This window comes from Tachypleus tridentatus, chromosome 13 (genome assembly GCF_004210375.1).
Source record: "Tachypleus tridentatus isolate NWPU-2018 chromosome 13, ASM421037v1, whole genome shotgun sequence".
In the NCBI taxonomy this organism is placed as follows: Eukaryota; Metazoa; Arthropoda; class Merostomata; order Xiphosura; family Limulidae; genus Tachypleus; species Tachypleus tridentatus.
In genome coordinates, this window is record NC_134837.1 from 258,297,148 (window position 1) to 258,324,539 (window position 27,392).

General features: G+C 36.6%; 2 protein-coding genes across 8 annotated transcripts in view; one reads left to right on the forward strand and one right to left on the reverse strand.

The window, feature by feature from the left end:
• Nucleotides 1–26,458, reverse strand: LOC143237367 (uncharacterized). Of its 2 annotated transcripts, none has more exons than XM_076476545.1 (3): nt 26,382–26,452; nt 7,650–7,843; nt 1–4,146 (listed from the first exon to the last, which is right to left on the reverse strand). In XM_076476545.1, the coding sequence occupies exon 3, from the start codon at nt 2,301–2,303 to the stop codon at nt 1,452–1,454; it is 852 nt and encodes a 283-aa protein (XP_076332660.1). In that variant the 5' UTR covers nt 2,304–4,146; nt 7,650–7,843; nt 26,382–26,452; the 3' UTR covers nt 1–1,451. The 2 variants fall into 2 exon arrangements, 1 of the variants encoding a protein (XP_076332660.1); XR_013020038.1 differs by lacking the exons at nt 1–4,146; nt 7,650–7,843 and adding exons at nt 18,943–21,065; nt 21,158–21,411 and having other exon boundaries at nt 26,382–26,458.
• Nucleotides 3,781–27,392, forward strand: part of LOC143237366 (neuronal-specific septin-3-like) — a 71,687-nt gene continuing 48,075 nt past the window's right edge. Inside the window, exons 1-3 of one of the 6 annotated variants that reach the window (XM_076476543.1) lie at nt 3,781–3,798; nt 6,236–6,298; nt 23,371–23,410. Coding sequence is in view for 2 of the 6 variants with exons in the window: in XM_076476531.1 (XP_076332646.1) it covers nt 20,283–20,294; nt 23,371–23,410 (52 nt within the window). In the remaining 4 variants the exon portion in view is untranslated. Of the gene's footprint in view, nt 3,799–6,235; nt 6,299–20,009; nt 20,295–20,370; nt 20,505–23,370; nt 23,411–27,392 lie in introns of those variants that run through there. The other 5 variants (XM_076476531.1, XM_076476534.1, XM_076476538.1 and 2 more) reach the window with 5 other exon arrangements.

A 27,392-nucleotide genomic window follows, 5' to 3' on the forward strand; every position in this document is an offset into this window, starting at 1 on the left:
TACCTCTAATAAATGACTTTCTTCTGAACATATATAAAACGCAAACTTTTTGTACATAGAAAACAAACCAATTACATTTTAATGGTCCTTGTAACTCTAAGAAGATTCTGAGGACAAACCTTGAAGGACACGTTCTTGAGGACAAACCTTCTTGAAGGACACGTTCTTGAGGACAAACCTTCTTCAAGGACACGTTCTTGAATCTTAGATTCTATAAGATGATGTATGGAACTGTTACATTTAATATCCAGATGTTTCTCTACGTAACACTGTTCATCAGACCACCGGTAAAGACATCTGCGAACTAAATAACTTATCCTACTCTGTATTATGTAACGATTATAATTTATCTCTTATATAATTTTTAAAGTTTTCTTTGGGTGGGTAAGACTGGATTATTACTCTTTCATGTCTCGCTTGAAAATAAAATAATCTTTTGATACAAAATATTCAAATTACAATTGGAGAGAACTTAGTGAATTAGATGTAGGTATTAAGTTTTTTATTTTGATATAAAATAAGGTAAATATGGTTATATGGATGTAACTAGGTTATTAATACCGTCATAAAGAATTATTTACTAAATGTTATTTTCCTAAGCCTTTCTTAATCCATCTTATTAAGTTTAAACGTGGTCTTGCATGGCCAGGTGTTTAAGGCACTCGACTCGTAATCCGAGGGTCGCGGTTTCGAATCCCCGTCACACTAAACATGCTCGCCCTTTCTTTCAGCCGGGGGGGGCGTCATTAATGTGACGGTCAATCCTATTATTCGTCGGTAAAAGAGTAGTCCAAGAGTTGGCGGTGGATGGTGATGACTAGCTGCCTTACCTCTAGTCTTACAATGCTAAATTATGGACGGCTAGCGCAGATAGCCCTCGTGTAGCTTTGCGCAAAATAGAAAAAAACAAAACGAAACTAGGTTTAATAGCCTTATTCTTCTAATAGTTTTTAAAACCTTGTCTTTAATTTTTAGCTTCCACTTTCCATGTTTTGTTTTTATTGATTAGAATTCACCAGTTCATATTCTTCCCTACTATCATACTCTTGTCCTCCTGTACATAAATACGAATCATGCAGTTCTGAGACCTTGCATGCGAAAGCAAAGCATATGTTTTAACATGTAAAACACATTATATCCGTCACGCCTCTTGCCGACGAATTCTTTTCCCAATTACCAAAATTCTTCAAGCCGGCTGGGACACGACAGATATAGTAATTATCTTTATAGGAGCTACATATATCGTCAAGTTTCGTGAACTACAGCGTGAATTAGATTAAATAAATAATTATTACTATAAATCTTCGCAAATAACCTATTCACAAATCATATATTAGGGCAAGAAGTTATAAACCTAAATTTTAGCCAGTTGAGGTGCTCCAAGTCGTGTGAATTTTGCTGCATGTGATCTAAGTAGATGACCACACTTCACATATAGATTACTATAGTTCTCACGTTCTATTTGTTAGAGCTCTATAGTCTTTGGGTTCTAATTTTGACACATAAAATATGCAACTTCTGTTGATTATATGTTTCTCAGGACTATTGATCATGTGTGTATTAGGATCATCAATCATGTGTATATCAGAATTATCAATCATGTGTGTATTGAGACTGTTGATATTGTGTGCATTAAGATAATCAATCATGTGTGTATCAGAATTATCAATCATTTGGGTATTAGGACCATCTATCATGTGTATATCAGAATCATCACCCATGTGTGTATTATGATCATCAACCATTTGGGTATTAGGACCATCTATCATGTGTATATCAGAATCATCACCCATGTGTGTATTATGATCATCAACCATTTGGGTATTAGGACCATCTATCATGTGTATATCAGAATCATCACCCATGTGTGAATTCTGATCATCAACCATTTGGGTATTAGGACCGTCTATCATGTGTGTATCAGAATCATCACCCATGTGTGTTTTCTGATCATCAACCATTTGGGTATTAGGACCATCTATCATGTGTATATCAGAATCATCACCCATGTGTGTATTCTGATCATCAATCATTTGGGTATTAGGACCATCTATCATGTGTATATCAGAATCATCACCCATGTGTGAATTCTGATCATCAACCATTTGGGTATTAGGACCGTCTATCATGTGTGTATCAGAATCATCACCCATGTGTGAATTCTGATCATCAACCATTTGGGTATTAGGACCGTCTATCATGTGTATACTAGAACTATTGATCATATATGTGTTAAGACTACTACTGATCATGTGTGTACTAGGACATCTGATGGTGTGAGATCGAAACTCTGATCGCAGCATGTGTTGACGTCATATGGGTCATTGTAGGACGTGCCATGTTATAGCTTCTGTGAGCGTTTTTAGATACAGACATAGAGTGCTTGTTTCCATAGAGATTAGAGTAACTTATAATCATTTTATGTTGTTGCTTAGATCCTCAGTGGCCATGTCGGTGGAATCTATGGGTAACCTTTTTCCCGGCATCCGGGACAATCCACAAGCGATTTACTTCTACGTTATGATTTATTTCTATATCTTTTATCTTGTTGAAAAGAGCACAGGTTATAGGTCATTCAGGTGTGGTTTCTCTTCACATGCTCTTTCTGTGTGTCGTGAGATGTCAGCACGGAGCACGTGGTACTCACTATAACATACACGTAACGTGTGATAAAACATGCTTATAAACATGTAAAGTGTGTGCAGGGGATGGTTATTGACTGGTAAGTTGTGCGCAGGGTACATTTATACGTTTTTAAATTGTGCGCAGGGTATGCCTGTATACATGAAAACTATAAACGTTGTGGTTGTATATATATATATAAAAATCCAAATAAAGTTCACAAGGCAGGCTTATTTACAATTAAAGTGTGCAGGATAGTTTTTTTTTTTATACATTCAAAGTGCGTGAAGAGATACCATAAAGTGCGCACAGGGTACGTTTGTGAACCCGTATGTTGCGTTCATGCTATTCTAAGTTCTGCGTATCAATAATTCCCTCTTAGAAATAACCGTGTTCATATGTTAACTACATCAACACAAACAGGTTTCTCTAGTGTGTTATTTACTTACATATCAGTTCTTCCATCTGGGTAACTGCGAGTCAAGTGATAGAAGTTTTTTTACCGATAATATTTTTACAGCTGTAATGATTCGTTTATATAGATGGCGTTTCTAGCATTTAAGAAGTAACATAGGAAGGATACCATCCCACGATCTTAACATAGGACAGTTGTTTCTCCCAAAGTGGAAATCAGTATCTAGATTACTATTATTACAGAACAGATGGGGGAGGAAAGCGTTCAGGTTTTTTCGAACTTCATTTGGATTACGTTTACATTTTGGTTTAGTTTTCACAAAGGAAAAAAAAATGTGGGATTGACCGTCACATTGTAACGCTCCACGGCTGAAAGAGCGAGTATGTACGGTGTGACGGGGATTCGAACCCGTGACTCTCAGATGACAAACCGAGCATCCTCACCACTATTGTTCTGGAACACATGGTGCAGTCTTCAACCACGATCTTACAAAGGCCATGGGATCATATTTGTGCAGTGTTGACCTATTTGTGTAAGGCCCATGACGTAAGCTCCTCAACATGTACCTAAATTACTAGGACTATTTTGCACGCTTTTTTTTGCATTGCAACATTTATTGCTGGTGGTCATAATTGTCTGAAGATAAGCGTTTGGCGTGGAAAGTTTTCTATGTGTAAAAAACTCCTGATTTTTAGTGAACGTACCAGTAATGATGTTCAACATACAGTTGTTGTTGACGGCTCTGGGTAGAAAATCTGTCGGTAAGAACAAGTTTTTTTTGTTTTTTTTCTTAACTTGGGTTATAGTTCTGTTAAGGCTGGTAGAGGACTGAACCAGAGTGATCAAATCTTGAGCAGAGGGTGGAGATTTCAGGAACTTTCTTTCCAGGAAAAATATACAAGAAACGTTATCACGTAAGAATGACGTACACTTCTCGGCATTTTTCGGGCTCCTATTTATCCAATGATGTATGAGGTTGCTTTAAAACAAAAGTTACAAAGAGATTGTCTACATTAAACTTAGGGTTGAAACTTTGTAGAATGAACGGCAACTGCCTGTTGCAGAGGACGACGTTTGGAAAGCCTTCCGCATTAGTGTTGTTACGTCAGCTGAAAACGAAACGTTAATTATTATTTATTAAACATATACAGCTGTTATTCATGCTGTCCTTACATTAGTGGCGAAATTTTGATCACGCAAATGTTTCAAATATACATTAATTATTTACACTTTTCGTGAATACACAAAGGAAACGCCATGGTGATCAGTAACACATTGATAAAGTTGGTTGCTACGGGATAGTTGAACAAACACACCTTTAGACAACTTCCAAACTGATGTTGTTTGAAGTCTGAAGGTGGGTTAAGGCGTTCGACTCGTAATCCGAGGGTCGCGGGTTCGAATCCCGGTCGCACCTAACACGCTCACCCCTTTCAGCCGTGGGGCGTTATAATGTGACGGTCAATCCCACTATTCGTTGGTAAAAGAGTAGCCCAAGAGTTGGCGATGGGTGGTGATGATTAGCTACTTTCCCTCGAGTATTACACTGCGAAATTAGGGACGGCTGGCGCAGATAGCCCTTGAGTAGCTTTGTGTGAAAATTCAAAATAACAAATAACATAAAGCTACACATAGGGCTATCTGCCCTTCACGGGTATCGAAACCCGGTTTCTAGAGGTATAAGACTGTGCCGCTGATCACTCTCCATCCACATCACTTCCACATGTCGTCAACGCTTAGAGCAATTAGCTCGAAACGTCTACAGTGAAACAACAAAATCATTGTTATTTCTTCAGTGTTACTATGGTAACCGACTATTGTGACGCTCAGTAATATACATGTTAAAAATAATTGATTATCACAGACCTGCAGTGGTTTTCTTATCTTGAAATGTTCACGTATTGTGGTAATTTTCTGCTGAAAATGACGTCTATTTTCCTCCATCACTTACACGTTACGTCATAGCGCTATACACAAAGGAAAAACATAACACGCAGTTTTGAGACTAAAAGACGTAAATTTCACACAGAAATGAGAATGAATATTCCTATAACATCAACGTTCTTCCCCTTTCGACGTGCGATTCGTAATCTGAGGGTCGCGGGTTCGCATCCCTGTCGCACCAAACATGCTCACATTTTCAGCCGTGGGGGCGTTATAATGTGACGGTCAATCCCCCTATTCGTTGGTAAAAGAGTAGCCCGCCCCCCGCTAGTACAGCGGTATGTCTTCGGATTTTCAACGCAAAATCAGGGGTTCGATTCCCCTCGGTGGGCTCAGCAGATAGCCCGACGTGGCTTTGCTATAAGAAAACACACAAAGAGTAGCCCAAAAGTTGGCGGTGGATGGTTATGACCTGCTGCCTTCCTTCTAGTCTTACACTGCTAAGTTATAGATAGCCCTCGAGTAGCTGTGCGCGAAATTCAAAAAACAAACAAACAAATTTTCCCCTTTCTTCGGTTTGTTTGTATTGCTTTTAATACTCATAATAATAACAAATGTTCATTTTGGTAAACAAAATAATAATCTGATCTAAACAAGTTTTTTCCCATCCTAATTTCTTTAAAAATACTTACGAGGTAGAACTACTTATCAAAATTATGAAAAATCTGTTATCAAAACCTAAATAACTTTTACGAAGTTTAAACAAGCAGACCCGTGTAATTTACCAGGTAAATCACATGCGTCACAAAAAGTTTATTTTTAACTTTGTATTACATTACGTATTAAACATTTCCACTTAGTTTAATTATTTCTTTTTGTTTTGCTTCTCAGTGGCTTATAACTCTAAAAACCAGGTTTCGATACTCGTCGTAAGCATGGTACAAATATCCCGTTATGTAACTTTGAGCTGAACAAACGTTTTTTTTTGTTTTTTTTTACAAAGCGCCATCTGCCATGAGTGTTCTTGAAGCATAATGTAATTTTTTAATATTTTAAATTATCTTCAGGCACATCATTTTTTATCAGTACTTTAGAATACTTACACATATAAAATTGCCAATTGTATTTTTTAATGAGAAAGAAAACAAGTTGCAGAAGGAAATATTATTTTTAGTCAAGCAGTTTTAGAAACTAATACATCTTACATTTATTTATTTTACTAGTATATGTTCTGAATGTTCGTATCTATATTGTTAACTTTCCTCTACGTTTTCATTTGTAAATACTAATAACTGATTGGTTTATATCTTACAGTCTGGCTACCAATCAGCTGCCGTCTTCAATAAAGTTTTGAGAAGAGCTGTATATTACGGCAAGGTGAGATTCGATCCTGGGTCTTCGTGGTAGAAGTTATTTGTGTTCATTATATGAATACGTTCAAGACAGTTGTTGTTTTTATTGTTTTGAATTAAGCACAAAGCTACACAATGGGCTATCTGTGCTGTGCCAACTACGGGTATCGAAACCCCGTTTTTAGCGTTGTAATTCCGCAGACATACCGCTGAGCCACAGGGGGGCCGTTCAAGGAGGAATTCTGGTTTGGTTGACTTCTTTGCTAGGTTCACTGAAGATAATGTTAATTAGGCTAATGCAGACAAATTTAACTAATTTATAAATAGGTTTAGGTAATTAATATTAGCTTCCATTCACAGCAAGCTACTTATTTAGAGCGAATTTAAAAACCAGCATTATAATGAGTATTGCTAATTAGATATATTTCTCTCGCGTTCTTATTTACAAATATTGGGATGTATTGTTTCATCACTTGGGTACCTTCAATGTTAGCGACATTTTCGACCATAAAACCAATAATACCTCAAAAGATTCGTCCAGTGTAGAAGATTTAAGCTAGTACTAAGTACATGTGTGTTAAGCTAAAAAATGCAAAGTGACCTCTGGGACAAAAATGTAACAGTAAAAAATAAAATAAACTAAAAGTATCAATAAAAAACCACCAGAGTATATATTTTTACAAAACACACAATCACTAGGTGTGTTGGCTTCCAGTATTGACGTAGATTTAATGATCGTCAGTTATGGCAACGGTTAGTATCAGTTCTCGAAACCTAACCTAACTACAGTCGTCTATCTTCTATATAAGTAAGTTTTCTTACGGAGGATTCTATGTGTTATACATATAACAATGAAACAAGCAAAGTTAATTAAAATGGTGGTATGTAAATATAAATTAACACATTACTTGTATCATCGAGTATTGAAACACGAAGACGGCAGTGTTTAATAATTGTAATAAAATCAGTCTGCAGCAAAATAAGATAATAAGTTGTTTTTTCAGTAGCTACTTTGCCTTCTTTCAGTAGAATGTTGGCTATGCGGTTGTTTTAACAGAACCATGACACCTTTTTGTTGTTCAATGTTTTAAAACTGCACCTGGTCCCTCACTGATATAGCGGTAAGTCTACGGATTTACAACGCTAAAATAAGGCGTTCGATTCCCCTCGGTAGATTCAGTAAATAGCTCGATGTGGCTTTGCTATAGGTAAACACACATACACGAACAACTACGCCTAAAATTCAATAGCGACATCTGCCAACAAAACCACGTAAGAATTATAAGGTAACACTGGAAATTCTAACAAAGGACTGCTCATTTTTTGGACCTTGAGCTGAACGACGTTTTACACCGAATTGGTATGCCAATACTTACTTTGCTATGAAATTAAAAACGCCATCTATCCGAAAACCACATGCAGGAGGACTCATAAGAAATTGAAGTCACATGTGGCCTGTGTTGTCTGGACTTCCAATAAAACAAGAACTAGAATGATGTCACGCTGCTGGTAGTGCACGTTCTGGCCTTGGCCTGATTTCATTTTCGTTTATGATGAACAAAAGAGGTTTCTAAACAAACATAAATGAAATTATTATGTTGTTATCTTCTTCTTGGCGTGTTCATTTAACGCCGTTTTGACTACAAGAACAATCTTTATCGACGTAATACTTCGTATTTAGCTCGTACTAAGAACTGGAATCAAATATGACGTTTTACAGAAATACACACAATTAAATATTTATCTCACAGAACATAACGTGACGTCATCCAACATATATATATATATATACACTTTATAGCAGTTTCATAGCTAAAAGTACATGGTATGCTTTACTTCATCACAAAAATCGTAATTATATTTCCATTCAGTTCTATCCGTGGTGGTTGAATGTGGCTTTATTAGTTAGAAATTTCAAGTCCGAAGTGTAGTGACCTTGAACAAGCTGTGAGCTTTCAGCTGTGGGTGCGTTATAAGATTAACAGTCAAACCCGTTATTAATTTTAAATAAAAGCCCTTATGGCGGTGTGTGTTACTGGATAATTGTGTTTCCTTCTGATCAATGGTACGAAGTTAGAGTTTATACCTGAACGCTATAGGTCTCTCACCTAATTACTTACGTCATACATTCATGAGGTGGCATTCACGTTGAAAACACCAACAGCCTTTATATTTTAATTACGGAAGCTGGTTGTGTGAGCATATTATGAAAATAGGTACCTGAATTTTGTATCAGAAGTATCTTATTTATAAAGCATGAAGAACTGTGACCGTTTTTGATTTTTCACTTATGTAGTCGGACACTAAAAGCTGAATTATTGGACTACTGTGCACTGTTCAAATAATTCTGGTGCTTGCAGGGAGAGAAATAAGTGATACTATAATTGCCATATCACTGCTAAAATTATTTACTTCGTAACATCATTAGAATAGTCAGTATTTGTTTTCGTGATAAAATACAGTATTATAAAATTGGATAGTAGCGCCATCTGTTGTCTTATAAAAACTCTGAATTTAAACCTTTAAACATTTTTGTTTTGTATAGGCCATTTATCGTTTGATACAAGTATGAGCACCTTTTATCATTTACTTCATTTGATTTAAAGGGAGTTATATTTTAAATCAGCTTATGAAACTTTTCACATAAAAAATTAATTTACGTGGCTGGAAAAATAGTGGTTTTATTGGATAATTAATTAAAATCAAAAATATGTGACTCGTCAAAAAGGATTTTCGAATATCGTTTAGATTTATGACCAAATCATTAAATATTAATTATAATACTTTCCTTTCTCCTTGTAAACACAGTTCCAGTAACGAAATTCGAAAGTGTTCCTTCAAGTGCTTTAATTTGAAATATTTCCATCGAATATCTTAAAGTAAATAGGGCCCAGCATAGCCAGGTGGTTAAGCCAGTCGACTCGTAAACTGAGAGGTCGCAGGTTCGAATCTCCATCACACTAAACATGCTCGCCCTTTCGGCCGTGGGGGTGTTATAATGTGACGGCCAATCCCACTATTCGTTGGTAAAAGAGTAACCCAAGAGTTGCCTTCCCTCTAGTCTTACACTGCTAAATTAGGAACGCCGAGTGCAGATACCCCTCGAGTAGCTTTTCGCAAAATTCAAACAAACAAACCAGCTAAATAGATGACAGGAAAAGCTTTCGGACGATTAGTACTGTTTAATTGTCTTTTTTTATTAAGAATTTTGTCATTATTTAAAAAGTAATTAATTTTGTTAATTCCACACAAAGACAAAAAGTCGCCTCTCTGTCCGTCTGTAATCTCAATATTTCAGGCGTTGTGGTAAATCGACACATAACTTGCAGCCACAAAACTTTGGGCACATAATTAGATTTGAGGGTAGGTTGGTAGACATCGTGATAACTAATAAAACCGAATCGTGTATACGAACAGAAACCATAATCATTGGTTGAAATATCTCATTACGTTTCCGTGGTTGTCAAGAGAAAACACTGAAGCGACATCAACAAATTTTAGCCTATCAGAACCATCAGAGACAACTTTATAATAACTCGCATGGTTTACCCGCAGCGCATTTCAATACCGGAAATGCTCAAATTGAAGTATATAAGGATTTATCAAAAACAAGATTCAAACAGAACTTGAAAATATACAGAAGTCCAATTGTTAATCAAGCAGAAAACCAAAATAAACATAAAAATATTTTCGTCAAATACTATAAGCAGGATAGTCATTCTCTATAGATATATTATTACTACATCATGCACGGCATGGCCAAGCGCGTTAAGGCGTGCGACTCGTAATCTGAGGGTCGCGGGTTCGCATCCGCGTCGCGCCAAACATGCTCGCCCTTTCAGCCGTGGGTGCGTTATAATGTGACGGTCAATCCCACTATTCGTTGGTAAAACAGTATCCCAAGAGTTGACGGTGGATGGTGATGACTAGCTGCCTTCCCTCTAGTCTTACACTGCTAAATTAGGGACGGCTAGCGCAGATAACCCTCGAGTAGCTTTGTGCGAAATTCCAAAAAACAAACAATACATCATAATTAATTTTTAGAAAACGTTTATTTAGACATAATTTTGAGAAGAAAAACTAATCACATGACGATCGTTCAACTTGTACGTCTATAGGTCGTCTTTGAATTATTTATCTTATCAAAAAGTGTTTTATAAACAAGTAACCAAATTGCATACAAACGACAACAACTTCTGACCTACTCAGTTCGGTTTCATTGTGGACAAAACTTTGATTTCCAGTTGTTAAGCGGTAAATTAACACATTTACAACACTCAAGTGTGGTGTTCGATTTCCCGTGATGGACGGAGTGAAAATAGCCTATTTTATACATTTACACCAAAAGAAACAAACAAAAAGAATCGAAACATTTTATTTATGAGTGATGTCTGTAGCGCCATCTTGTGTTTGCAATGTGAACTATCTTGCAATTTAACAGTTAAACGATCTCGACAGAAATAAGAGTTTCATGTGTCTAATATGTAGAAGTGTACTGTAGCAATTTTCACACACGAGATGAATGAACTAAGATACAGTGTTGAGCTCAAAATAAAACACAACGAAGTTACAAAAGTAACTCCATTAAAACAAAAAGAAAAACTAAAATACATTTGACTTGAGAGTGAAACGAAGTTGGACTAAAACAAGTATGACCAGTTGGCTAAAAAAGAACAGCTGGCCTGATGAGTAGGGCGCTGGACTTTCAAACCGTATGTCGCGGGTTCTAATTCCCGTCACACGGAACATGTTTGCCTTTCCAGCCATGCATGGGTTAAGTCGTTACAGTCAATCCCATTATTTTTTGGTTAAAAAGGTAGCCCAAGAGTTGGCGGTGCGTGGTATTGACCAGTGATAGACTAAAGGGAACGAACTGTTTTCTTAAATATGATGTAACAGAGCCAGAATTTTGTTCATTATACACACTCCCTCCGAGCTGACCAATTAGAAATATGAACACTGGAATGCGGAAATGTTCCTGTTTCACGTGACAGCCGCAAATTGTCCCTCATACTGAAGGTTAGGTAGTAAACAATTCAACTTTTCCATGAAACAGTAGATTGGTTCCTTGGCCCTTGAAACCAGATAAATAAGATCTTAGTATGTGAAACGTTACTTGAATCGCTTTAGGATGCTACGTATCAGAACTTATAAAAATTCTGTTTGCTTGTTTCATGAGAGTGGCTTGAATTTCGCACAAAGCTAGCCGTCCCTAATTCTTCAGGGTAAGACTAGAAAAAAGGCAGTTAGTCACCACCACCCATAGCCAAGTTTTAAGCGATTTTTTTTACCAATTGACAGTCTCATTACAGAACTCCTACAGGGACAGGGATTCGAACCCGCGTCCCTAAGATTAGAGTGCCTTAACCACCTGACCATGCCGGGCTTGCGTGGGTGAGCGCCAATCCACATAATGGGCTGTGTACACTCTGTTCACAGCAGAGAATCAAACTCCTGCCTTTAGTGTCGTATTTTGGCATTTCGAATAAAGCATATAGTATATTATATTACAATTTCACGAATAAAAAAAATTAAATAATTCGGTTATTATTTATATAGATTGGACGAATAATAAGCCACATCCTCCTTCTCTATTTGGAATTGTCATATAATTTTATAAGCTATATTTTTTAATTTCTTAAGCGCCCACAGTGACGAGTCAGTGGACTTACAACGCTGGAAACCGTGTTTCGATACCTGTTGTGGGCAGAGCAGTGATAGCCCTTCAGTGTCGTTATGTGTTTAACTTAAAACAAATTTGGAACATCTTAGACCTAGTTGTGTCTGTAGCTACATTTTTTGTGGACATTTCACGTTTCCTGTTTCTGACGTGGCTCGACTTATTTTTCTCCTTTCTCTAGTCTAATATGACAGTCACTGAGCAGTATTTGGGTGGTCTTCTTGGCTTTAGATGGCAATGTTGATCGTCTCGTACGTCTTATGTAAAAGCAAGCGTAAAGTTTGTTTTTTATAACTTCCGCTTGTAGAGTAAAACATTAGGATTCGTAAAACTGAAAAGGAAACCTAACGGATGGAGAAATCGAGACGCATTTCATTTAATTATTTTTGTTGTCTTTGGGTAATGTTGTGTTTCTTTATTTGTTATTTAACGACTAATTTATTTCAGTCTTCTGCCTGACACTAATGCTGCACCGAGCGGCATTCTTTGTAAGTTTTAAACCTCACACAGTAATATTGATTCCAGCTCCATCTGGATGGTCTTTACAAAGTTGAAAAATATGTAATTTCACGAAACACCTCATTGCATCGGAAGCACTTGTAATGTACACAGTTTATTGTATGTAATACATGCAATCAAATTTTGACACCCTTACTTTTTGACCTTCTTAAAAATTATTTTCCTCTGCGGTCATGGGAATCTAAGGTTATCAGAGAACATCTTTCTTGGATTGAGGTTATCAAATAATCTCTTTCTGGGATCTGATGTTATCAAAGAATGTTTCTGTTTCCAGTTCCCATTTCCTTTTAATATCCATCTTCTATATCAATCTATTTTACCTTTCCAGCTTTTGCTACACTGTGTGCCACATTAGGAGACTCGTTAGTAGAACGAGCAAATCCTGATAGTTTCTGTGGTAGATTGTGGTATAATTCACTCCAATAACACAGCACGGATCAGTCTAACGTTAGAGTTACTTAGAATACTCTTTTAGAGGCATACAGAAAAACAAATGTCTCCATTTTACGCAACATTCGGTACAACGTGACAGTTACGAGAAACTAGGATGTCTGAAACAAAATAGAAAAACAAATGTCTCCATTTTACGCAACATTCGGTACAACGTGACAGTTACGAGAAACTAGGATGTCTGAAACAAAATAGAAAAACAAATGTCTCCATTTTACGCAACATTCGGTACAACGCGACAGTTACGAGAAACTAGGATGTCTGAAACAAAATAGAAAAACAAATGTCTCCATTTTACGCAACATTCGGTACAACGTGACAGTTACGAGAAACTAGGATGTCTGAAACAAAATAGAAAAACAAATGTCTCCATTTTACGCAACATTCGGTACAACGTGACAGTTAAGAACTAGGATGTCTGAAACAAAATAGAAAAACAAATGTAACAGTTTCGAGACTTCTAGGTAATACTAAACAACAGGTTTCAGTTCCCATGGAGGGCATAACGCCCACAGCTGTTAATTGTGTAGCTTTTTGTTTGACAACAGAGGATCAAATACCTTTATAATCACGTACGAATTGAAGATGTTAAAATGAGAAACATACTGGGAAACGGTTTGTTTGTTTGTTTTGAATTTCGCACAAAGCTATCTGCGCTAGCCGTCCCTAATTTAGCAGTGTAAGACTAGAGGGAAGGCAGCTAGTCATCGCCACCCACCGCCAACTCTTGGGCTACTCTTTTACCAACGAATAGTAGGATTGACCGTAACATTATAACGCCCCCACGGCTGGGGAACGGATCTCATAAACAGAAATAAAAATTACCTATTACCAAACAAATACTGGAGAAATTACGATGACGCAAAATTAGGAGAAGACGACGAATAGAGAGAACAAACAAGAAGATTAAAATATCATATAAATAGAAACAATACCACGTGAGAGACAAACAGTGCCACATGAGAAACAAACAATAACACCTGAAGTACAAACAATATCACATGAGAAACAAACAGTACCACCTGAGAGACAAACAGTACCACGTGAGAAACAAACAATACCACGTGAGAAACAAACAATACCACCTGAGAGACAAACAATACCACCTGAGACAAACAGTACCACCTGAGAGACAAACAATACCACGTGAAAGACAAACAATACCACGTGAGAGACTCGTGTGTGGAAGAATAAAGCTAAAAGAACGTAAAATCAAAGCAAATTTGAGAAGAAGCGACAGATAGAAAAAAATAAAAATAAAGGGAAAATGGGAGAAGAATGAGACAAAGACAGTGTAGAAAATAGATACAATAAAGTAGCATAACGTGGAGTAAAACTGGAATAAACCGACAGATAAAAAACAAAACTGGAATACGATAATTAGGAGCCAAACTGGGGAAACGAATTTATATATATAGAGTTTGGTTTGAATTTATATATACATAGAGAGAGTTTGGTTTGAATTCCTCGTAAAGCTACACGACAGATATCTGCGGCAATCGTCCCTAATCTAGCAGTGTAAGACTAGAGGGAAGGCAGCTAGTCGTCGCCACTCACCGCCAACTCTCGGGCTACTTTTTTACCAACGATTAGTGGGATTGACCGTCACGTTATAACACACCCACAAATGAAAGGGCGAGCATGTCTGTTATGACGGAGATTCGAACTCGCGACCCTCAGATTGCGAGGCGAGCGCCTGAACCGCCTGGCCATGACTGGGCCTTCCCAGATGTCATGACTGACATGAGTAAGTGTCGGACTTATATATGTATTTAAAACTTTCTAGGTTTACTCCCACAAGCTCACTTGTTCTTAATGTCACGTGCCTTTTACCTAAAAACCGAATTAAAACGTTCAAAACATAGCCCACAACTGTATATATTACATTTAGTATATAAGTAATTAACGATTCAGTTCATACAAATGTGTTAGATAAAAATCTAAAACGTATTTTTAACTTTGTAAAGACACTAAGACAAAATTAAAAATTTTCTAATCACTTAAGTACTGAAGAATTCGTAGCAAATAAATGTATTATTTTCTTTATAATATAAACTATTTATTTACACGACTTACACAAAATATATTTTAACATTATTATGTTATTTACTCTCACGGACGTGTCTGAGCGGCATTTCTGTGGACTTCTATATATAAAAATAAAACCAGGTCTCCAAGCACGTGATGGACACGTCACAGATTGTTTATTGTATAGCTTTGCGTCTAACTACAAACAGTGTTTTTCTAGGTACAAAACTTCAGTTAAATCTGAAAACAGTAATATTAGTAAGTCTAATCAATACTGTTGGAGGTTCTTCTACTAATTACAAAAGTACGTTACACGTAATTTCACTCACACAGTTTCTGATTTAATTACACATTTATTCAAATAATGAATGTCATACACCCTTGACTAAGTTTGTTGTACTGTTTCACACATGCGCTTTACCGTGTTTCTCCGAAAATAAGACAGGGCTTATATTAATTTTCACTCCAAAATATGACACTAGGGCTTATTTTCGGGGAATGTCTTATTTTGATATATTAAAAAAATGAAGTTATAAAGTAAAACTATTAAACTAACCATTTAAAATAAACTATTATTAAACTAACTGATTAATACTTAAACAAACTAATTAACTATTAAACTAATTAATAAATTAATTTTTTTTTAATTTCTTTCCTCTTCCTGCCACTCTTAATTAGGGCTTATTTTAAGGGTAGGGCTTATATTAAAACTATCCCCAAAAATCACACTAGGTCTTATTTTATGGGTAGGTCTTATTATCGGAGAAACACGGTAGGTGGTATGCGCGATTATTTAAGATCGTCTGTAGAACTAAGCACGCATGTTACAAACCAGTTCGTCGGGGTGAAGGGTGGATAGAATGTATATTATTAGAACCGCTGGGAAGGGGAAGTTCACATGTTCTTTATTTCATAGCGTATATTAACCATGTCGTTTTAAACCGTTTCAAATGTTAGTTACGTACATGGATAGCGTGTAACAATTATTAACAACTAAAATGACCAGAAGGAGAAACATTTTGACCTATCACCCTAGGTAGTCAATTTTAGTACTCATTATAAGAAGACTTATTATTTCAATTCCGTTTCACAGGGTACAACTGTATTCCTATACACATTGGATACGGATTAATCCTAACTAATTCAAGATTTACGAACAACAGCAGCTTGAATTGATAGAGTACCCGCACATATTACTGGGTTGTTGTTTGTAATTACACCCAAAGCTACACAATGGGCTATCTGCGCTCTGCCCACCACGGGTATCGAAACTCGGATCCTAGCGTTGTTAGTCCGCAGACATGCCACTGGGAGAGAGGGGGGGTCTCTCTTACTAGGATTAACTTTATTACCCACGGTCTTTGTATATCCTACCTCACTATCATTGTCTCTACTGTCTGGGTTTGGCTTGACTGTGTTGACGCTAGAAATTTCAAAGAACCAAATACTTTACTCGGGCTGATTCATTTGCTGTACTTCATTTTGTAAATCGAAACGTTCCGAAAGATGCCTTTACTATAAAATATGAAATGTTAATTAATAACTTAATTAATGCTGTTTTGCACTTCATTCTTTGATCTGGATATTTTGTTTTAAAGATAAAGTTTCCCTCGATAAAAGAAACTTAAATAGTGTGCCACAGTTAATTAAATTCATATTTCACATTAAGTAAGAAGGTATCTTGGGAGTTCACATGCAGATTAGATCTCTTCTTTCCTCCACCTGATAGCGTGGAACCTATCTTCTACAGATCTGGCCATGGAATTGGTGGAAACCGTTGAATACTTTATTTTTGTAGATAGTTAAATTTCACGCCCTCAGCTGTTGTAGAACCACGACCATAAACCAGTAACACAGACAAATGTACTCAACAAATATATTACTGTATATATATCCACTAACGTCCTGAAAAGTTAAATATAACATATCATTCTTCTGCAACCTCGTCTCAGGTCACGATGTCGGGTGAGCTGTGAGAGGTCATTGCAAGTTTCGTCTCTTCTTTCAGTACAGATAATTCTTTTGGATATATTTAAGACGGCGGAGTCACTGGGTGCTTAAAACATTCGGAGATCGGGTCTACACAAGCAGGAATTTCAGTGTGATATCGATTTCTTTCTTCTTTTTTTTTTTTTTAAGACACTAATTGGAATTTCGGGACACTACCAAATAGAATCTAAGCACACCCCACGTGTGCCAGTGTTCGAAGCAGGAAGTAGGGTCAGATTCAATGGGGTCCTGTTCCTTCCTGTAAGACTTTCCTGTTGTTCTACTGATACTGATTTCTAAAAAATATCCCCGTTACTTTACTCATGGTCTGCTGACTTACAATTCTAGAATTCTGGTTTCGATACCCGTGGTGGGCAGAGTACAGATTCTGTTGCTTTGTGCTTAGCTTCAAAGGAACAAACTCGCTGTTGATTAAATGTCCGCAACTTTTAATGTTACGTTCTTCAGGTCATGTTCGTTTTCCAGTGTCTGTTATAATGTGAGGCACGACAAAGAAAATACATACCAATTATAAAACTGTATTAATAATGGCTTAGTCACTAGCTCTGTTGATTTACATGGTTTTAGTAATTTCGCGCAGAGCTACGTGAGGACCACCTGTGATAGCCGTTCATGATTTAGCAGTGAGAGATTAGAGACGTAGATAGACACCATCACCCACCGCCAACTCTTGGGCTGCTATTACCAACGGATAGCGGGGTTGACCGTAAAATTATAACGCCCCTGCGGCTAAAAAGGCAAGATGTTGGGTGGGACGGGGATTCGAACCTACGACCCTTGATTTATTACCTATATTCGTCCATTTCATGGGGTTATAGTAACATGTATAATTACACTGAGTTTCGCTAACTTATAACTGGACTTTCAGTCATTTGTTTATAATACAGTTCTCTTTAGCACTTTTGCGGGCGCGCACACGCACACACACACAAGCAGTCCCGGCATGGCCAGGTGGTTAAGGGACTCGACTCGTAATCTGAGGATCGTGGGTTCGAATCTCCCTTACACCAAACATGGTCGTCCTGTTAGCCGTGGGGGAGGGAAGCGTTATAATGTGACAGTCTATCCCACTATTTGTCCATAAAAGAGTAGCCCAAGAGTTGGCGGTAGGTAATGATTACTAGCTGCCTTCCCTCTAGTCTTACACCGCTAAATTAGGGACGACTAGAGTAGATAGCCCTTATGTAGCTTTGCGCGAAATTACAAACAAACACACACATAATAGTAATTTTTACATCTAAAACAGTTTTACAATAAAGCTACGTTTGTCTATGATTTAGTTAGTCGAACATTGTTCTGTAAATTTATTATTTATGGTGTTTGGAAGACTGGAATACTTTAAGGGTTAGCTTATCATGTTTTAAGTAACTATAAGATTTTCTTGTCCGTTCATTTTTATTTATATTTTTCTTCTAATATTAAAGCGAATTATTCACGAGTCTGTCTTATGGTTGTGTAGAAAGACAGTTTCCTGAGCATGGAACTCTGTAAACTTTCGTTTACGTCATTTTGTACTGGCTGTGGTTTGTTGATATATTGGTCTGCGCAGTCGTATTCTGTAACTGAGCTTATGTGTGATTTGTGTGCCGCTGTCATAGCCATCTGGTGGCTATGCTTGTACTTTCTTCCTTAGTACTTGTTTTGGTTGTGTTTGTGTCTATGGGTGTTTTTCTTTGGTTTTATCATATTTGTTAAGGGTGCGTATCTCAGCACAATAGTCGATACGAGACGTATCTAGATACACAAGTTTTACCAATGGTTTATTACAAAGTTCAACAGTCTTGTCTGTAATTTATCATCTATATTACTAACATTGTCTTATTTAAGTACTCCATAGTTTACAGTTTTCTCAAATTCTCAGGTTTGTTCAATTAAATGACAGGTGGTAAGAACAGTAAAACAAATATCTGTAACTACTTTGTTGTTAATTTGTTATATTACTTTACATGTGATATTTTTGATAAAATAAACTAACAACATACAGTACTCAATATTCATTTTTATATATTGAATAATTAATTGTTAGTAAAAATACGTCAACAGTAAATCTGACGTTTTCTGTACAAAAGACATCTTGAAGATACTTATATCGTACAGTATCGGAAGGTGTATCAACACATTATTGTCATGATTTCACAATACGATAGTATCGCCATACCTTTAATATTCACGAAATCTTTCTCTGCAACTATCAATTTTGGGGTAACCTAGCGATAATTTAATAAATCACTAGGATTTAGGTCTTTTGTCGACTTGAAGGGGGCAGGTTTTTAGTAGGTCTCTCCTTCCCTCCTGGCCCCGGCATGGCCAAGCGTGTTAAGGCGTTCGACTCGTAATCCGAGGGTCGCGGGTTCGAATCCCGGTCACACCAAAACATGCTTGCCCTTTCAGCCGTGGGGGCGTTATAATGTTACGGTCAATCCCACTATTCGTTGGTAAAAGAGTAGCCCAAGAGTTGGAGGTGGGTGGTGATGACTAGCTGCCTTCACTAGTCTTACACTGCTAAATTAGAGACGGCTAGCGCAGATAGCCCTCGAGTAGCTTTGCGCGAAATCAAACAAACAAACTTTTCCTCCTGGTTGATGTTCCGAAGTTGGTTTTAAGTCAGCTAGTTTGGATAATTGGTGGTTTGTGTTTCTTACTTTCCCTTCCAGGACTATATCCAGTTCATGTTATCTGGATATTTGTCTTACTAGACTTTTGTTTACCATGTATTTGTGTTAAGTGTTAATGATTAGTGTAACACTGACATCTTGGTCTTGAGGGTTTCTGTACTGATAGAAAGTCGTAGAATATAGTTTGGCTGCTTCCGTTATTTAAAACTTCTGGTTTTAATGTAGTTCTGTTTGAACAGTTGTGCTTTGTTGTGTCGTGAGTTTGAGGTTTAACTGCCTGTGTGAATATGTGTTTGGTTTATTGTTCAGTTGTGTTGGTAGTCTCTTGAAGTGTGGGTGTAGGTAACAAGGATGTTTTTCTTGGCGTTTTGTTTGTTTCTTGATTTGGTGGTTATGGGTTCATGTTATCTGTTATGTCCGTCATTTAATATTCTTATATCTTTGTTGTAACCCAGCGTTGATACTGCTTCATAGAAATTTAGCTCCTTTGTTGTATCTGGGAGGGTCAGTTACTTAGCAACACCTCTTGTTTATAAGGATTTAAATTACCCGCCCGTAATTGTGTGACTATATCTGGATCCCAGAAGTTATATATGAATCACTTGCTCGACTTGTGCGACATCTGTTGGAGACCTTGATTAGGACAAGCGCGTTAAACAAGAATAGAGAAAATCGTGAACCTCGGGGACCACACGCGCTTGGAGATCATGGAAACTCAGGTTAGTCAGTAGTAGTTGTATATATTGTCAACATAAGATATGAATATCTAGTATCAAGTTTTGTTCGTTTTTAGTTCATTAAGGAAAAGCTGTTCTGCAATAACATAACACGATGTTGGGATTTTCACGATGTTCCATTATTTTAGCAAGATCACGAGATCACCATGACAGAAATATCAGTTTCGTTTAAATTGAAATAAATTATCAACGGTATTAATCTTTTTATTTATTGTATTTAGCTTAAGTAAATAACTTTAAATTAATAGCTTTATCAATCTGCCTTGATATGAGGTGTCTGACATGCGTATTAACATTTCGTTAATTTAACTAAAATCATTTTTGAACTTGTATCTTCGATAAAATATTTGTTTCGAATATTCCAGAATATTTTGGAACCAACTTGTTTTGACCATTCTTAGATTAATTCTCAGTTAGTGTTGTTTTTTTTTTTTTACTCTCCACAAACCTAGAACGAACCTGCCTGAATAGCTTTTTACAAGTCACATTTCACTTAAATAAAGTTGTCTATAACATTTAGATTTTAAAGGCGTATTCAAAATATAATCAGTCAACATTGTCTTGATGCTGACCAGTACAAACTTGTTTTATAAAAAGTTTAACATAGTAGCTATTTTCCCTTACAACAAGTACATCGGGTGCTAGGTTCATGAGGGACCAAGTAGTCAATAAACTAAGACGAAAACCGTTTCATTTAGACGACTCGAACCTTCCAGAATGCACGTGCTCCATCATCGGGGATTTTCTAAAAATCTGAAAACAAGAGGTAGATGAGAACTTTTATCATATCCAAAAATCCACCTGGATTTGGCTTAATTTACAACCCTTCTAGTTACAACAATTACCTAGAATACATGTTTTCCTTTTTTGGGGTATGGATAGGAGGGGCTGTTTCTTTGCACCAAACTGCCAATAATATATGGTCTTCATTGTCTTGTTATTTTGTATCGTCTTCATTTAGTCTCCACAATGCATCCATTCCCCCACCTCCTCACAGTAGCATAGTGATATGTCTGCGGAATTCAAACTGATAGAAATCTGGTTTTGATACCAGTGGCGGGCAGAGCACAGATAGCCCAGTATGTAGCTCTGTGCTTAACTAGAAAAAAAAACAACGTTTTTTTAATCACTATTTATACCATTCTATTCAGATCAAATATTCTTTGGTGTGAAATATTGTTGTAAAAAAACTTAAAACATTGTGGTGTATACTTGTTTATTACTACAGTAAGACATTTCTAAATTGTAACAATAATCGTCTTGATGAATGTTTGAATAACGACGTAACTTCATTTATCTGAGGGCATGCTCGTGTTTCATGGTGTAACTTCCCACATAACATTTTACTGTTCCTGATAGAACAGAACTGTAATACTGACATTGGTTTGTGAGCTTTTGCTGTTGTAATATGACTGTTTTGAGTGTAAAACGTGGTCATTTTTGTAATATGAACTCCAGACAATAAAGAGCGAAATGTCCTGGATATATCAATTTAAAAGACAAACTAAATCAAAATACTGTCATAAAGCTGTAGATGTAAAATCATTTGCGTCCATAATACGCAACAATTCACTAGATGGAAAGATTATCAAGGAATTGTGGGTAATGTTAACATTTTAAACAAGGTAAATGAACTGAAGTATGAACCGAACAACAATAAATAACCTGAAACGTAATAAAAGTTTCTTTAAAAAATTGTGTCACAAAAAGTGGACCAATTGCTATTGGTTGATACATCGAAATTAATTATTTCCCACTGACGGAATAAATAACTATATTGTGGCCCCTCAGTGGCTCAGCGGTATGTCTGCGGACTTGCAACGCTAAAATACGGGTTTCGATACCCGTTGTGGGCAGAGCACAGATAGCCCTTTGTGTAGCTTTGTGCTTAATTCAAAACAACAAACAACAACAACTATATTGTTTTTAGACACAAAAGCACGCCACGTGTGGTATACCTGCCATAGGGATAAACCTCTCATTCATGATACAAGTTTCGGCTCCTCGCTGAGCTATGCGGTGTAAAAAAGTAAACAAACACATTAAAAAAATATATAGTTCCTCAAGGACACAAAGACAAGAATTAACAATATCAAACAGTAAAATAGTAAAGCTCCACGTTACTGGACACAACATCTCACCCTATTGGAATTATAACAGAATAAACCCTGAAACTGTTTAGGAATGAATCGTGTGTAAAAAACGCAGCAGGAACTCTGGAGATAGTTAGCTAAATACCAATCAGAATCGCGTTTCTCGGTTTGGTTCACATACATTTGGAGGTGTAGTTGCAAAGCTGGTCTTTTTCTTCACATAACTGCTAGTCTTGGTTTAGTGAGCCATGTGGTTTATGATTTATTTTTTTAACCAGTGTGCCTATACAGTTCCCGAGCACGTATGGAAAAAGGGTGTGGCCCACTTCACGTCCCTGCTGCTGTCTGTGACGAATATCCTTGTTTGGTAAACTTTTCAGGGGACGCCATTAGTCTTCCAATAAAAAAAACAAAAAATGCATAGTTCGAAAACAGTACACACAATCCCATATGTGCCAACCCTGGAATGTCCAGATTAGAATACTTACACTTTTTCACAATATATGTAGCTGTGCTGAACGTTTCTTTTATTGTTATTACATTTCTGCTGCCAGTTAAACATTTGTATTTTTTTTTTACAATACCTTATGACAAGTCATCGCGACATTGGCCTCGATAAGCAAAAATAACAAGTTTACTCGAAGCTTCAAATATTTTTCTCGCGGGTTAGAATCCCCGTCACACCAAAAATACTCACCATTTCAGCCGAAGGGGCGTTACAATATTACAGTCAGTCCCACTATTCGTCGGTAAAAGAATAGCCCAAGAGTTGGCGGTGGGTGGTGATGACTAGCTGCCTTCCCTGTAGTTTTACACTGCTAATTTAGGGACAACTAGCGCAGATAGCCCTCGTGTAGCTTTGTGCGAAATTCAAAACAAACCAATTCACAGAACAAAATATTTTTCTGAACAGTTTTCATATGAAGTCTTTGATTTGTATATCGTTGTGTACTTTCTATACATAGGTCAACAACGGAGTTTTCTTCCCAACACACTTGGAGGAAGGTAGGTCACTAAACTTGTTTTAACTTAGTCATTTTGTTAATCTATTTTTTACTATTAAAAAAAATACAACTATGCAAACTTTGGATACACTGGTGTTTCTTTTTTTTTCATAAAATAAAGTATGCTTAGTACGAGAGTATCATCTGATTGTTTGGAAATCTTTGTATGTTGTGTATAATTTATTAAATTTTAACCAGAATTATTATACTGTACTGGAAGAAATACGAAAACAAATTAAGTACTAAATACAAGTATTGCAGGACTGCTCTCCACGTATTGTCTGTGAATGAATAGAACCCAGATAGTCATGTGTTAATAATTTACTTTGTGACTGGCTGTCATACTTAATTACAGTGTTGCATCAATATAATGCCTTTTAAAAGCTCAATCAATTATTCTATTCCCAGCAATAGTGTGGTACATATACATTTGGCTACCTGGACAAAAATGCCTCAAGAAATGTGTAGAAATCAAAGTTCTGGTTGGTGCTGAATACTAAATGTGACAGTTTGGAGTTAACACTCACTTCGGTACATCAACATGACATAAATGAGTGATAAGAAAGAGAGAGAGAGAGAACAAAACCATAAAGCTGAAATGGACATCAGACTTCGGAAATGGGATGAGCAAAACTGGCTTACAGACTTACAACATTACAATCACGGATTCGATTCCCCTTAGTGGACATAGCAGATAGCCCAATGTGGTTTTGCTGTAACACACACACACACACACACACACACCTACCTACCTACCTATAAGACCAACGATAAGGGGATCAAAGGCATAAAAGATCATTGAAGTCACACTAGAGGACTATGTGGCGGAATGTGAGTGTTGAATATTAGTTTCGTGTGTCACATTCCACATGTAAATACTCGTTCCTTTCCAGATAACGCTGGAAACTTAAATCATTAACACGTGCCATTCGTAATAGTCCACAGAAATGCTACTCTGAGCTCGATCTTGTGACTTGTCGGAATTTTCATCCTGATGTAGCCATATACTGTTCTCATCATATAATGCTGATATTTCAGTTTATTTGCTCTATACTTTGTAAAGTTTAAACTTTTCAATCAAAAGAGAATCTATGAAGTCCAACAAAGAATCTTCTTTATATCCTCAGCGCCACGTTGGAAAAATTTAACTTCATGATTGGAAGCGAATCATCCATTATTTTTCGCAGTTATTCAGTTATACTCGAACCTATGTCAGTACTGCAAGAGGGTTCCAAGTCTCACGTGCATAGTTTTATTTGTACAGCTTCCCACATTTGTCTCTTTCATCAAGACCTTTGTTAGCATTCTTGCATACAACCCAGTGTAATTTCTTTATAACACCACTTTGTTAATGGGAGTCGTTGGATCACCCCGTTTGGTTTTAACTCCCAGTACGGAGTTATTGATCTTCTCTCATAAATAATTTATACTTGGGTTTGAACGTGATCTTGGGATTAGCATACTAAGATTGTGAAACGGAGGGCTAACTGTTTACGTTCCATTGCCATGAATATTTGGTACGTGCACTTCGTGGTCCTGGGTATGCTTTAAAATTGATGGTGAAAACCCACTTTCTGACCAAACAAGAAAGCCTACGAGTTTGCAATGTGTGTTATTGAATCGCCTACTACTCCCCCCCCCCCAAGTCAATCAATTCAAAATAAAGGATAATTATGTGTAAATACCTCTTGGGTACATTCGAGAAAAAAACCCTAAAATTAAAATAGTTTTTAGTGTTTGTAAATAATCATCTTTGAATTTGGTGTACTCCAGGTTTCCTTTTTCAGAAGTGGCTTTGACATTTGTATCCAGTCATAAGTCTACTGCGACGGTATTGCGCTGTAGAATGGTTAAGAATTCACCTTTAATCAAATATATTAGTCGGCATTCCCTAAAGTGTTGGGGTAAAATTTATCTCTTGAGGGGGGCATAGGCGACTAAGGTTGAGTCAATAGTACAAAATCAAGTACTTTAATATATATTTTATTAATGGAAATAGGCCTGGCATGGCCTAGCGCGTTAAGGCGTGCGCTCGTAATCACACCAAACATGCTCGCCCTCCCAGCCGTGGGGGCGTTATAATGTGACGGTCAATCCCACTTTTCGTTGGTAAAAGAGTAGCCCAAGAGTTGGCGGTGGGTGGTGATGACTAGCTGCCTTCCTTCTAGTCTTACACTGCTAAATTAGGGACGGCTAGCACAGATAGCCCTCAAGTAACTTTGTGCGAAATTCCAAAACAAAACAAATTAATGGAAATAATGAGTAATTACTACAACACGTATAGCATTTTAATGTGTGTCCATGTATTATACCTCGTCACTTAACTCGCTTATTTATAAAATAGGGGCGTGCACAAGAAACTGTATCTATTAAAGAGGAAAGAGCATAAGTGACAAAAGATTGAGCCATTGATACAAGTAATAAGTACCTTCGGACACACGCTACACCGCTCTTTAAAAAGTGTGACTAACACTTCATATAGTGTTATATTTAACATATGTAATAAGGCGAGATTGTTTCTTTTCAAGTCTTTCTAAATCCCAAACCTTTTTTCATTCACGATTATCTGGAATATTACAATTCATCTACAAAGTAGTTTTAGTTTAACATACGAGTTTAATTTTCAGAAAAGGAAATGTCTGTATATATGTTTATAATTCTTTGTAGTTGTTAATTAATTTCTAATCAGAACAAGCTACGTATTTACACCAAAACTAAATCACCTAGTACGACTAATCGAATACGACCTTCTTACGTTTCTACTTGTAAAGACTGGAATGCGTTGTTAGGCCTTAACGATATTTTTAACTACAATTCCAATAAAATCTCGCCAGATTTCTCAACTTGGGAGATGTAGGCTTAGTCCTGAATATGTTTTAAGCTAACAATCCAAAATAACCTTTTATAATGATATATTTAATTATACTAATAATTAAAACAACAGCAAAGATTTTTATTACAGTATACCTTACCTAGGGATAATGGAAACACTAGTTGTTGACTTAAATCCCTCTCGTGGAAGTAATTTTGTTGAAGATCGTATTCTTACGATCCTTTAGAAATGGGGAAAGAAAATTACTTTTATAAAGCAGCTGTGTTACAGTCACTTATCCAACATGCGCACAATTAAATCAAATATAAATATCATTCCAATTACATTAATTCGACGACTTTTAGATAATTCTAACATCGAAATATCTATGGAAATGTGAACAAAAACAACAACTATCCTATTCTAATAAAAGGAGGCTTGGCATAGCCAAGAGGTTAGGGTGCTCGGGTTCGAATCCCCGTTCCATCAAGCATACTCGCCGTTTTAGCTGTGGGAGCATTATATAATAGTCAATCTCGCTATTCGCTGGCAAAAAATACTCAGTTTCTAAGTAATGACGACTAGTTTTTTTCTTTCTAGCCTTTCACTGGGGCTGCTAGAACAGATAGTCCTTGAGTAGTTTTGCGCGGAATTAAAACGGACCAAACCAATAAAGGATGCAGTCCTTTTGTAGTGCCTTAGATTTCAGATATGGCAAGCCAAATTCAAATATGTGCAATCCAACAAAATATTTCCACCATTAATCCTTTAAGACCCGGCGACATTTTTAAATTGGAGTCCTATAAAACTCGGCTATGCACTTTGCGCGTAGGTAACATCACTCTTGCCATATATTATTCCAGAAATAAAACTAGTTGGTGAAACTTTTTACAGATTGGCAAGCTCTTTCCTAAAAGTATGTAGTCTCGCAGAAATAAAATATTTAAAGGTGATTTTTTTCTCCTATCTCTAATTTTAAAAAATCGTTATTTAATCTAATTATATGCACTCGGACTCTGACTATACAATCTCCAAAGAGAGTTTGATGTATTATGTTTCTTTTTTACATTATAGTTTTCACATTTTTAAAGTAAATGTTTATTTTATTTTCAGTTTTCTCTGCCACGTCACTAGCTTTACCTGTTACCAAAATGAACATTGAAATGAAATG

Excerpts from the sequence above, each read along its gene's own strand:
- LOC143237367 (XM_076476545.1), bottom strand. The coding sequence starts at position 2,303 with ATGCTGCGATCAGAGTTTCGATCTCACACCATCAGATGTCCTAGTACA.